The following is a 14,677-nucleotide window of genomic DNA, read 5'->3' on the forward strand; positions in this document are numbered from 1 at the left end:
GAAATAAAAGTGCTATTTTTAATATTACCATGCTCCTTTGAACATAAGTACAATAACGCCTGCGTACATAGTACAAGAGTCTAGTTGATGAGGAAGACGACATTATGATGGTGTCAGTGCAGGAAATGAAAGATTTTTCAAGCATGCACCTGAAATAAGAGCACTGTAAAGTGATCATTTTGCATATATGAGATCCCAAATTCTATTTCCAAGACACTGTTTTTCGCATGTAATGATTTCTTCAGCCAGTTCTCAACCATTACAAAGGCTGTTGCGGCCAACTACAGCAACAATTCACCCACCAAATAGCTCACACCACTTGTCTAACAAATGCTGACATTCCCATCTCCAAGCTAAACCCAGATGTAGGCGGAAGAGGCGCAAGCACACCATCAGGCAACAATATTACGCAGAAGCACTGTGCAAGATATACAAATAAATAGGCCCTTTTAAAAAGAGGGCAGTTTGTTCTGAAAAGAAGAAGAAAAGAAAGAGCAAAGGGAGTGGGTTATAAGGGAAAGTCAGATGAGTGCAACGTTTTCGGGGACGCTGGTGAAAGTGCCAAAAAAGGCTCCCTTCTGCATGCGAACACCATTAGGAAAAACATAAATCAAGACAATAATAAAAAAAGCTAATCAAAAACAGAGTGTAAAGGTAGAAAATATAAACAGCAGGCTCTTAGTATATTGCAAAGTAAACTCCAAAATAAATACACAACTCCTTTAAGATGACACATTCACAAGAACAAAGCTACAGCATCAAAATCTTGTGGCACACAATTGCATGTTGTTACAAACCCTTAGCCTGACGACACAGTTGCACTGATATGTCCCCTGCAATAAATCATTGTGCGGACAGGGCCAATCAATAAGACTGGGAGGCGAAAACCGAAAAGTAAAACCGGGCTAGAAAGCAAGTAGCACCTAGAGATCCATTCTGTGTCCATCTCTCCACCCTGCCAGAACATATGCTCAAACACTTTCCTAACACACTGGGCAGGAAGCAGGGGGTGCTTGTTCTGGCTGCCCTCCTGCCCAGCAAGGTGATGTGTCCTGCACTACAGTGGCCAAACTAGCTACCACATGCACAAACTCGCAATGTGTGCAGGCATTTGCAAAATATTGGGCTGTTTGTTATGGCTGCAGAAACTGTCCCAAACAATGGTCTGCTGATGTTTAGCGTTGCTGGATTAAAATTTGAAATAACGTAGCATGGAAAATATGCACATATATTAATCAATGGCCCCAGACCCAAACACACTGAAATCAATGACAAAGACCAACTGTGTGATTTGATATGAAATACACAATGACGTGGAATACAAGGTGATTTTTTTTGTGCTTAAGTCATTAAGTCAACAGTTTTTGACAAAGAAAACTTTCACATATGAAGGCACTGAAGAGATACAGACAAAGGTGCCACCATCTTGGGCTGTTACACAAACAATCTCAGTTTTGTGTACAGTGACATCAACTTAACATGGTCATGAAACACCAAATATGTGCAGAAAAATTTTTTATGCAAATTGTTTGGTTATTACATATAGAAAATGGCAACGCAAACAGCTCAAGGTGGTGGCATTAAAATGCTTTTGTGAGAGAGTCAATAATTTGTGCAAGTTCTCTGCACATTGCATCAGCCATTCATGACCCCTAAATATTAAAAGGCCCATAAATGCTTTTGCCATGCGTTATCAAAACTTCACAGTAGTTAGTGCCATAAAAATACTATGGCACTATTACTCTACATTATTGTGCTCACTGAAAACACTGCTATATTGGGCAATTTTAGCCACTTGGCCAATGGTTGACAAGAAAGAAGATGGGTGCTATCGTAAGAAGCATACGTGATACAGTGGAACCTTCAATTATACTATAAAATTTAAGGTTCAATGCTATGAGGTTAAACTATAAAGTTAAACCTTGCTTAAACAAACACGATTAGCAAGTTAGCCAATTAAAAGAAATCAATTTTAGCTACATTGATGATTAAATATATTTTACTGCAATTGAGTAAATTAATTGTTAACAGTATTTTTCATTTAACAAAGTCTTTGAGCATTTTGCATTCCACATGAACCAGGGATCATGCTTAAAGCAAAGAAAGGGAGAGTAACTGAGACAGACCTCATTATTTTCATGTATCTTTCCAGGTACAAACTATGCCTGCAGTTGTAGGAAAGCAGCTATCTAGCGAAACATAGCACTGTTTCATCCGTTGTCCTGGGATAATGTCCACATAGAACACATTCTTTAGCATCCTACTCTTAAGCCCATCAGCAACATGGGCAATGGAAAAAATAGGATGTAGTGTTACAATGTTTAAGCCTAGTGATTAAAAGAGAGAGAGAAATGGGCTATTGGAGTAAAATTTTCAAAGCACAATGCATGTCAAGAATATTTTTTTTTCTTTTTACTGCAGGCAGCAAGTACAAAAACATCACGATGGCCTCCAACCAGCATGAGAATGATGTGAAAGTAAATTTCACCTTTCCGAGTTTTAACAACATTGTGGATCATCAACCTTCTTAAAGCACATCTTTTTTTCACAAATATGTTGTATAGTGCACACCAATAACTAGTCTCATTTAGCATATAAGTTTTACCGTTTGATGGTCTTCACGTTGTAGCCAAAAACAATTATTTAGAATATAAGAAATAATTACTAGAGGTATACAAATATTCTAAGCTTCAAATATGAATCAAATAGCTTTTGCTATTTCATTTGTATTCCATTCGAGAATTTGCTTTTCGAAGTTGTTGAATAGTCGTCTGTAGTCAAACACTTAAAGGACAACAGTTGCAGTCTATAGCGAGAAAGGCCAATGCAGCTTTAGACCCTTCTGAATAATTTTGGCGCAGGAAAACTGCAGCTGTTGCTCAGATATGCCAGTTCTTGAGAACACGCACAGAGGAGATAGCTTCTCCACGCGTCGCATGCATAAGCAGCCTGCACATCTGTCTCCATTTATACAGAGTAATTTATTATTTGGCCGATATCACCAAGTTTGGAGTCTTTCAAAACAATGTGTGGTGGTGGAGCATTTAGCTCGTTCAACGAGCATGTTGAAGTGCAGTGTTCTTAATTTGTTTCATAACTGTCATTGTGATGGTGAACCAGACACAATCAGTTTTCAGTTCTCCCTTATTTACAAGCTTCTTAGTTGACCTGGAATTTAGTTGTTAACATCATTACGTGAATCAAACAATGTAAAATAAGCCTTACAAACAAACTCCATGCTTCTTTATATTTTACTTCGCTTTTAAAAATATTGTATATTCAAAGGTCATTTTTCTCAAGTAGTCTCACTCAATTTGATTAGAAAATGTCACAGTTTGATTATGCCTAATAACTCTTTCAGTGTTGGGTTTTTTTGGAGGTGGTGCAACCCCAGCGAAAGTTTTTTTTCTCGGATATCATAAAACAAACACAACGGTTCATTTTTGGTTGTGCAGAAGTTAAAGAAATTTCACCTAAGATTGTAATATTACCTAATGCGAATTTCGAGCGCGGCTGTTTAGGTGTTTTGAATTCGTGGTATCTTAAGGCAAAGAATTTGATTCTGAAGGACAAGGTTCTCTCGGTGGTGGCGCAGAGCCTCTGCTCGGGCAGCTCATTTAGCAGCAGCAGCAGCAGCAGCAGACGAAGCATTTCCACTGGTTGTGTCGCTCATTGTTCAGAAAGAAAGCATGAATACGGGAACGCGAGGCGTACACAGAGCGAATTCTCTAATGGCAGCGGCGCCGCCGGCAAAGTAGTGCATTGCAGTGGGTCCGAAGCTCACGCCAGCGCTTTGTTTCCACACTGGCCGCATGCCTGGTCGTGCTGGCACACCGCTTTCCACCTCACCTTCTGTCATACGCTCCTCGGCTTTCCACCTCCTGATTGCACTGCACCCTCTTCTCCACTTGCCTCCTTTAGCCCCCCCCCCCCGCATTGCACTCCACGTTCGCTTTCATCTTTAACTCGGTTACAGCGACCCTTACCGCAGAAACCGGCCCGTAAGAGTTGCACTCTAAAATGAAACGGATAATGGCAAACGCTCTCTTGGTGCAGTCATCACATTCCTTGCTGACAAAAGGAATGTCAAAAGGAACGTGGCGAGACAGAAACAGTTACGCTGAAAGGGATACAGTTAAACCTCGATATAACAAACTTTAATATAACAAGCTCTCGATATAACGAAACAGTAAACTTTTCATAACCTCTCGTCCATAGAACACCATGTACTTAGAGCCTCAATATAACGAAGTGTGTTTGTATGCGATTTTAATATAATGAAATTTCACTGCCGCCGCAAGGGAATGCCAAGACAATAAATAGAAACTTCCGTGGATGCAGATGGTCAAACGGTTGAATTACAACAGGCTGCTTGCAAACACACCTGTTAAATCGCACGCTGAGTGACAAGAGCAACCGCGGAAGTGAAGCCGCATCATGTCCAAGTGCAATAATATCCAATCGCACCCTGCGCACTGTGTGCTTTAGGTGTGAGTGAAAGTGTGCGAAAGTGAGACAAGACGGTGGCTTCACAAGTGCCACCTTCCCGCGCGAGCAAAGAGAAGGAGGGGTCGGTGAGCGAGCTCGTGGTAATGCGATCAAGCTCGTGCGAAGGGGCAGAGTGGGTGGGTGAGTTGGCATGCGTCTCGGCCATGGATGTGCAAGGCTGTAAGTGCGGCTCAGCGCATACGCAGCCACACACTCTGCTTTATTAGAGGTAATCTGCCGCATGTGCAATGAGTGGGCCTGCCGAGAGGTCGTGGCACCTTATAAGCTGTCTTTCCGCATGTTTAGTATCGGAGATTGCGTAATCTCGAGTTTCGGTGACCCGTTAAAGCAAGAGGCAGGCGAAGCATTCGCTCCCTGCTGGCAGTGCGCGCTATCAGCCACAGGGGTGGAATGCGTGCGAAAGTGTGGCTGGCTTCACTTAATTCGTACCGCCGATCTAAAGATATCGTCGACATACATGGCATGATACCGTATCAATTGTCACCGGCTTCCAAATTTATCAAAATGACTTGTTTTCTGAATTAAAGTATGCCTTTTTCAATTGCCCGATAATTCAAAAAATTCTGCGGCCCCTTTCCGTGCAAGAACAATTTATTGGCGACTGTACTTAGTTCAATTAATTATGGGGTTTCACGTGCCAAAATCGCTTTTTGATTATGAGGCACGCCGTAGTGGAGGACTCTGGAAATTTCGACCACCTGAGGTTCTTTAACGTGCACTTAAATCTAAGTACACGGGTGTTTTCGCATTTCGTCCCCATCGAAATGCAGCCGCCGTGGCCAGGATTCGATCCCACGACCTCGTGCTCAGCAGCCCAACACCACAGCCACTGAGCGACCACGGCGGGTGACTGTACTTAATTCCATAAAAGGCCGAATTTCAATACAACAAAATTTCGATACAACGAAGCGAATTCCCGCTTTTACCAACTTCGTTATATCGAGGTTTAACTGTAGTTACATATGGTGAATGTTGAAGTCACCAAATGCCATTTGAATCTAGTGACATGCACACTTGTATTCTGGAAAAAGTATCTTATTATTTGCTGTAGACACCTGAAATTTTTAGCAAATATTCAAATCTTGTGTGCTGACAGCAAGTATGCTATTACATTTCTTCTAAGTAAATCTTATAAAATGTTGAAAAAAATTTTGAGTAAGATACGGGAGGTCAGTTGCAAAAAAATCTCCTGCAGCAAGAGAGCTAAAGTGCAGCAAGATGTGCAACTTGGCATTTCAATGCTTGTATCTATATTTTAGACGAAGTTATGAAATTCTAAAGTTGCGACATCACAGGTGTGAATTTTTGTTGATTTCTACAAGATTTTAAAATGTTACCATGTCCTAAAACACTAGATCAGAGTGGTTCTGCACTTAAGACTCTCAAGCTTTCAAGGAGGTCAGAAAGAAAAGGAAGAGGAGAATTAAATGAGCAGCAGAGCGACAGTGCCACTGCCGAATTTATGACTCGGAAATAACTTTTTAAGAAAAATGCAAAAGAAAAACCTATTTAATAGAGTGTAAAAATATAAATTTTAAGCTTCAAAACCAGGTAGCTTTCTTCTGATGCAGCACTGAAGAATAATTTTTGACAAGAAAGCAAGCTGGAAAGATGCTCTTTCACACGAAACCAAGAGGGCCAGACTCCGATAAGTGGTTTTGGAATGACAAACAGCACAAAATGGGTCATTTGAGCGCTTTCATGGGTGAAACCGAGAATTTTGAGGTATAAATACAGCGTTTTCTGACTCGACATGTTCTTTCAAGCTAGTTTTTTGTTTTCAAGACCCATGTCCCCATGTAACTTCTTTAAAAAAAATGTGAGGCTAGCATGCAACACAGTTGAACCACAAAGAAAAACAAAGAAGCTGCAGCAATGTGCTTCTCAAATTACTGAAAAATCTATGTACTACTCATGATTCCCAAATTTATTGGCCATGTGGGCCACACACAAGTGCAGCTACATGGTGCCCAAAATATGCATTGCACAAACAACTTTCTTTACACAATCCACAAAGAATACACTGAGTATGTTTTCCCATATAGAAGCATGACACATGTCTATGGCTACTGAAACGTGTGCCCATATTGCTATCTCTTATAACTACTCAACAAAGCTGGCATCTGATAAAAACGAGTTTCATAGGTGTCAAGGCAACAACGTGCGCACAAAAATGAAATAATCACACTCATGCTGCAGCGATGTTCTATTACTTGTTACAACATTAGGCCTAAATTCCAGCATACGCCAGCCAAAGAATACCGTACCTCACAAACAAGTCTCCTTACGAAAGGCGGAAGTACTGAGGAAAAGTGAGCTTTAAAATGGGCACACATCTCAGCATGTCTTTCCACAGGGGCCCTGTCAGGTGTGTGTCTATGCTCCACGATTGTCACACAACGCTGCTCAACATGCGCCTTTTGTTTGTCATTCCCTTCAGAACACTGTCCTCAGGATGTTTGTGAAGACCTTTGTAGCCTGACCCATGTGCCTGCCAAGCAACTTTAGTTTTGCAGTTATTACCACACAAGCCTTCACAGGAGGCATTTCACGTATGACCTGGTGTCATGCAAAACAGACCTTTGATGCACGCGCTGCTAATGGGCCCTAGCTGGTTCATATGAAATGCGGTTCATCACATAAATAGGCGACACATTATCTGCGTTCCACTGTACTTCACATTCATATATGCACTTCTTGCGATAGTAACATATCTGGCCAAGTTGACTATTACATTCCCACTGCACTTATTGAAATTATGTTTACAGACCCTTAAAATAGGCATACAAACACATACACAAAAGGAATGCAGTGTATCTGGGTCAGTGATAATCACTTGATTCTCTGTGCACCTTCACAACAAGAGTGTTGCACTGTCAACTGCTGTGTAAACAAGGAATGATTTTATTTTGCATATTTCTCAACGATCACCTCACCTCTCCATGTTAGATTAAAAAGTAATTATCCTTTCCTAAACCAGTTTCAAATCCAAAGCTTTTTTCCTGCAGCTGCAGCCCAAACTGTTATGTAGTTGCTGCAAGCCAAAACAAACAGCCTCGATATGTGCATGCTGGGCATAGTAGTAGCCACTGCTCAAGGAAGAGAAAAGCATGGAGGCCAGTTCAATAAAGCGCAGGGTCAATCACGATTCACAACAGCATGTCTTGCAGCCGCTGGCGAAATGTCGAGAGCGTGCAGTGGCAAAGGAGCTTGGCTGGTGCCCCGTATAAAGGTGGTGCCACCCACCGATAGGTGACACACTGAGCAATTATCACAGTGGCCGACAACTTATATGCAGGTCCCTGGGTGGGATGAGGGCTTCCAGCAGTCCGATTTGCCATCCTCTTTGATGGTGTCGCTCTTGCAGAGGGTCCCCAGTGAGACCAAGGCACTGGCAATGGCCAGGCCTGACTGGCCTGTGGCTGTGTGCTCCTGACCCCCCGTTGGCATGCGCACAATTAGCGTCAGCACAGCTGCCTTGCCACTGGCACAGGGCTCGAGCGCCACAGGCGTGGGGTGTCCCTGCACGGAGGAGAGATTTATCGATCCATTGAGTCCTGTAGGGTTCAATGTTTCGCTGGACATATCCAAGATTGGGAAGCACAAACAAGAAAGCTATTCTCAGACATGTGGGTCTGAGCAATGCTAATTACACAATTTGTTGGCATGGTGTCACAATTAAATATGGCTTTCCATAATATATTTCACAAATGTCCATTTGTCGCCTTACACAGATGTTAGGTCCTTGTGCTGTAGTACTTCGGAGCCTGAATGCATACTAAATTCCTTCGGTGACATAGCAGCTGTCTTCAAATAATCTGCAGCTATATTTTGCACCATTATGATTGTGAATTAAAAAATCTGAAGAACATGCCGCTCACAACACCTTCAGTTCTTGGGAGATCACAAGAAAAACCTTTGATTCATTGCCAAAATCTGCATTGGGAATTTCTTTATTTTTTCCCCCATCTTTTGTCATTCATATGCATGTAATATAAAATTTTCACTTCATTGAAAAAATTCGAACCAGATAAGGTTAGCTTCTCAAAGCAACACAGTCTATGAGGCACCACAGTGATGGGCTCTGCATCAATTTTGGCCATCTTTTGTTCTTTAACATGCACCCTATGCTTGGTAGACAAGCGTTTCTGCATTCCGCCCCGATTGGAATGCAGCCACTATAGCTGGACATTAAACCCACTACCTCATGCCGAGCAGCAGAATATCGTAGCTACTACGAGACTGTGGTGGTGGTGCACATGAAGCATATTTGGTGTGTTCCAATTCTGGCCAGCATCGGAGACTGTCTACACAGACAGCTAGGAAGGCAGCTTCGAGCCCAAGTAATGAAATTCGTTTGGAAACGTATTTGAAGACATCTCTGTGATGTAATGCCACTTCACATAAACAAGAAAAAGCTATGAAAAGCACGAATTATCTCTGCATTTTAACTCTTTATGTGTGAGAACCTATGAAAAACACAATGTACTATACATTAAGTGCATAGGAAGGCACATAGGAAAGCGTGCCTGTTTTCTTGTTCGCAGTTGACTTTCCCGTAGAGTTTCCAAGCTTCCTGCACATATTATTTGGACAGCAAAGTAGCCTGCATTGTCTTTGATGCTGCTTTTGCAAAGCTGTCTTAGACAGCTTTGTCAAAATTTGAACGAGACTTAAGAGCAAGCTTTAGCTCGGGAGCTCCTATCTAAATACATGGGAAAGGAGATTGTTTTTTCTCGGCAACCACTGCACCAAATCTGATGAGGTTTGTTGCATTTAAAAGAAAACATTACAATCAAGTGACGATTGATGGCAAATTTTCGAATTAGCCCGTCAATATTTTAATAAGAATTGTTGAAAATTGCAGGTTCTCAAAAAATGAAACTATGAAGTTCACAACTCTGTAACTCAGCAATGAAAAACGATATCGCAATTCTGTAAATTGCATCTAATAGTACATCTAAAGCGGACTAACTTGAAATGTTATACATGGCTCTTAAAGAGACCACTAATGTATTAGTAGGACTTATGCAAGACCCTTGTAAACAATGTAACAAATTCACATGAGACACAAATTCATATATCAAATTTGTCTGCTTTGAATGCTCTAATCGATGCAGCTTACAGAACTGCGCCACCTACTCTTGGTTTAGAGCTACATTCATAAACTTTTTGCTTCTATACTATTAAGCTTGACAATTTTTAAAAGTGCCTTTTAATAAATTTAGGCCTTAAATCAAAATTCCGCTTCCAACAGTCACTAGAATTTAACTTTCTCTCTTAAGTGCAACAAATTTCACTAAAATCGACCCAGTGGTTATCTCAGAAAAGCATTTCTGCATTTTACATCTATCTGAATAGGCAGCATTGGAGTTGGGCCTCAACCAAAAGCTTCCTCTTAACCGTTTACTTTGCTGTCTACGGTGAGTATTGGAGCACAGCCACTGCTGTAAAGGGGAAGTATAATAGGCAACGCTAGAAAAACAAAGTAACATAGCAGAATCCCTTGTATTAACTCTACATACAGTAAAGCATTGTTTATATACCATATTTACTCGCGCAATGAACGCAGCCCCCATTTTTCCACTAAAGCTTTTTTTTTTTTTTTCCTCCCGTAGTGATTGCACCCTGAACTTGCTGCGGTGAAGTAGGAGACACACGATACGATTCGGCATCTGAGATGGCATCTGGCGGGTACGATCATGTCGGACACCATATCAGACGCCGAATCGTACCATGTGTCTCTTACTTTTATTGTGATAGCAGTTATATGGACCCTCCAGGCGCATTTTTGCCGTCGCCGTCGCCGCACACTGCATGCTGTAGGTGTGAGTGAAGGTGCATGAAGGAAGCGGACGATCACGGCTCAATCTCCTGTGTGCATGGGAGCAAATTGGGAAAGAAACACACCACCTTCTGTCGTGCGCATGGCGCCGAGGGGAGCAGATAGGGGGGAGAGGGGGTGTAGCATCGTTTTACTCCAGCAGCAACTGCGCATTGCGCGGCTGCGGCGCACCCTATCTTGAAAGTGATCGGCAACGAGGGCCAAGTCTAGGTACGACAGCAGCTCATACCTGTCTGCGTGCTGCATTCTCGCCGCTCAGTTTGTGTTGAAGCAATACACAGCACATAGGTCACTTCGCTCGCTGCTACTGTCGCGCTACCTCACGTCAGCGTATGGAAAGAGTGGCCACGGTCATTGAATGCAATGCGTTCATGTTTGCCTGTGCGTGCTGACACTATGCTTATTAATTTACCTAGTAAGCAAATGTTTGCAAGTTTACACGGTCGATAAAACTACTGTCCTTACTTCGTATAGCAGTGTACACATTTGCCATTGCAATTACTGGTTTGTATTTTGTGCGAAACTGCGACTTTTTTAGAGGTGGCCACGGAAAAAAAAAAAAACACGGAAAATTTTAATCGGCATAAGGAATGCACCCCCCAACTTAGCACATGGTTTCCGGGAAAAAGAAAAGTGCATTCATTATGCTAATAAATATGGTACGTCGTAAAAATTAGTATCACCAAGGCTTGTAAGGGGAAAAATTTGACATAAAAGGTCACACTGAGAAAGCTGGTTAGAGCAAACATCAGTGACCTTGGCAATGGCTGTCATACACAGAAAATGTACACCATTGCCAGCAAGTTCAGCTCTTGTTTTCACAGACACACAACTTATAGTGACTGTGCTCTGGAAAATTTTAAAATCACATCAACTCCAATGCCAGCTAAATTTTCCATTTAACAAAATTCCTGGGTACTTGATAGACTTAAAACGTCAAAAAGCACAACACAGCTATGAGAGAGAATGCATTGTGTTAAGCATTATGTATTGTGTATGTACTGTGTTTACACTTGTAGAGTTACACAGGTTACAGGGGTGGGACTGTACAAAGTAATTTTGGAGCAATTTTTGGAGCAAGTAAAATTGCCTTTTGGAGCACTTTGAAGCAGACAAAATTGCATTTTCGAGGTGCTTGGAGCACATAAAATTTCATTTTGAAGCACTTTGGAGCAGGCCAATCTGAATTTTGGTGGAATAATGCAATATGGAATATGGCAGCGCACTTCGAAACCACGATGAAACAGAATAAACCAACAAGAGTGCTGTACTGCAACTGTCTTAAGCAACAACTTAAGCTGGATTTTGAAGCAGATTACTTTGATACTGAAACCGTCCAGTGGATGCAAATTTTGGTCATATTGCCTGTAGCTTTTAATTTAGTGATAGAAATCACAAAAACATGCATTCCGCAATAGTGAGTCCGAAATTTCAAAAAGTAGTTCCAAGGGATTTTTTTATAAATACATTTTTCTTTAATGTCCCACAGTGTGAGTGAAGTGCCTGGAAATGAATTTCACCAACACACTGTACGGAGAAGTCGGAGTTATGAACTACTGTGCTTTATTACTGTGATAGCAATTATATGAACCTTCCAGGCGCACTTATGCTGGCATCGTTGGCATCACCGTGATGTTGCGTATAAAGTGCAGGTGTGATAAAAACTGACGTCACAGCACACTGTATGCTGCACGTGCGAGTGAAAGAGTGCGAGGGTGAGCCAACGATGGCGGCTCAATCTCGCGTGTGCGAGGGACAAAAGCGCGGAAAAAGCGCGCTCTGTTCCATTGCGCACAAGGCATGGGGGGAGGGAGGGGGGGAGGAGGGTCTACTCCAGCAGCTGCTGTGTATGGTGCGCCCGTGAAAGCCCCGTCTTCAAAGCGATCTGCGATGGGGACAGAGTGCATGTGCCAAGTGCTGACAGCTTCATGTGCGCTGTGTTTTCACCGCTTCGTTTGCGTTGAAGCAAGAGGTAGAACGAAAGTCAATGCTCCTGTTGCTGCTGCCGCGCTTGCTCACTCCAGCGTTTTGACAGTGAGTGCGTGTGGTGATTGAGTGATATGCATTCTTGTTTGCTTGTGCACACGTGACACCACGCCTGTTAATTTAGAAAGCGAATAATTACAAGTTTATAGGTCCGATAAAACTACTATCCTTACTTCGTATAGCTGCCTGCTAAATTGCGATCGCAATCGATGCTTCACTTTTCGGTTGAAGCTACGACATTTCTTGAAAGCCATTTTTACACAATAGAACAGGGCAATTCCAAAGCATCTAATGCTTACCCTTCTGGTATAAATATAAAACTATTCCAATCTGTTTTTATTCCAAATCCACCACTAGCCCTTCGTGATAGGTCAAAATGACTCAGGCCTCACCCATGCAGGCATAAGAACAGATTGGTATAGTCTTATGTTATACCAGCCCTGGGGAGAGACACCCGCCTGCTGGACCCGCTGCAGTGCGCGCCTCCCTAATATCTAGTTCGTTCGCAACGCTCTCAGCCTACTTTTCATTGCTTTGCGCTTCAGCTAAGGAGCACTGCACCGCTCAGTCCATTCAACCGTATTCTAATACACTCTAAATACAGCCGCCCTGGCCATCCTGACAGCAGTGACAGCAGGAAGTGGCCAGGCACGTGCCAGCCACTTGCTGGAAGCGCCAAGAAGTCCAGTGTTGTAAACATAAAATTATGAGAAACTGTGCGGGAGGCATTGTCACACAGTGTGCAGAATGTGAACGGCTGCACTCTTTTCGGAGAACGAATCCACTCACTATATGCGATCACTACTGGAGCGCACATGCTGAAGCCGTTCTGGTGCGACATGGCACAATTTCGGTCAATTTTCTGTGTTTGGTGCAGTTTGGCAAAATAATTTTTTTAAAATCAAAATGGCACAATTGGCACAGGGGTACCAACCCTGAGTTTACCATTACACAATTTAAACATTGCTAGATGTTGCAAACAATGCTTCTATTTTCAGTGCATACATGTTCTACTACAACACAGTTTCCAACTGTGGGACCTGTTTCTGCATAACATCTCGTATATATATGTACCACTATTGAAAAAATAAAATTGAATATGAATCTGACATCAAATGAAGCACCTCTACATGCTGCCCAGTTCAGTTTTTGTTTCTTAATTTAAAACTTATTTTTAGAGGTGTGCAAATATTAGAAAATTTTGAATAAATATTTGTGTTTGATTAGACAACAAAGCATTCAAAGTTTTTTATTTATTTGATATGATACGAACCTTCTAAATGAATCGAAGATACTGTTGGTCATGCAGGGGCTAACAAGATTAAGTGTTATTGTTCCTATAAAACTTGCAAATAAGGGCCCGAATTCAGCACATAGGGTGAGCTCAGCCATTGCACGACTGCTTTGCAGGAAAGCCAGCTTTTTGGTGACAAGTGGCACAGGTCTCTGAACAGCAAGGGTGTGTAACTTAGTTCAACAACGAAATGATGACCATTACACAAAGGAGTTACACTGCAATAAGAATGCCTTTCTAAGATGTACAGGTCCAATGGGGTGACCCACTACAGTGATGCCTGTCCACGCAGCCTCACTATGCAAACATGCCAGCTGCATGCACATCTGCATCTCACTGCAGCACGGCACAGCTCTTGTAGATTATTCATGCTGAATTCTAAAACTATCTTACACATGACTGACAGAAGGTGCAGTGAAACATAAAACAGCTTCCCTGACATGATAAAAAAAAAAACTGCTGAAATTACTATTAAAAGTCTAGCTTTTAATTTGTAATGTCTTCAAAACAGCACAAGATCTAGGCCATGAGTAGCCACGCTGTCTGCCATAGTTAATTCAAGCATTGACAACTCTTCCACCACCAGCTGTGTCTACAATCGTGCCAATGACAGCCTGAAATGGCTGCATGCGATGGCTTTTCGAGGGTTTTACAGTCGCGCTCACAAGTTTAGCGGCTATAAAAGCACGTGGTAAATTACATGTGTGTGCTGTCTGACGGTGTTGTGCCTGCTGATTGATGAGTGTGTTGACGTATACATGCATGACGTATACATGACGTATACATACATATCCTTACTCGCTGGCCTGCTTGTTCACTCGGTCCACACCGCCGTGCATGTTGTTCATCGTAATTTGCAGCTTCCGCAAGCTACAGTGCTGACAATGATGCAACGGCTCAGCAGCTACAATTCCCAGGCTGACCTCAGCACCGTTTCCAACTTATAGAAGTGCCTGCTCGCACAGCCAGTGCTGGTGGCTGCCATGCAGCGACCATTTGAATGTTCTTCATAACGGAGAACTCTTTCACTTTTGTTTCTGCTG

At 42.3% G+C, this 14,677-nt stretch overlaps 1 protein-coding gene across 2 annotated transcripts in view; it reads right to left on the bottom strand.

Annotated features, from left to right (window-relative positions):
• dsd (attractin-like protein dsd) overlaps window positions 1-14,677 on the bottom strand; it is a 180,799-nt gene continuing 166,122 nt past the window's right edge. For both annotated transcript variants that reach the window (XM_072286089.1, XM_050193007.2), the window contains exon 24: window positions 1-8,031. In XM_072286089.1, the coding sequence (XP_072142190.1) occupies window positions 7,798-8,031 (234 nt within the window). In that variant the 3' untranslated portion in view covers window positions 1-7,797. The remainder of the gene's footprint in view (window positions 8,032-14,677) is intronic.

The sequence above is a fragment of the Dermacentor andersoni genome, chromosome 1, assembly GCF_023375885.2.
Source record: "Dermacentor andersoni chromosome 1, qqDerAnde1_hic_scaffold, whole genome shotgun sequence".
Taxonomy (NCBI): domain Eukaryota; kingdom Metazoa; phylum Arthropoda; class Arachnida; order Ixodida; family Ixodidae; genus Dermacentor; species Dermacentor andersoni.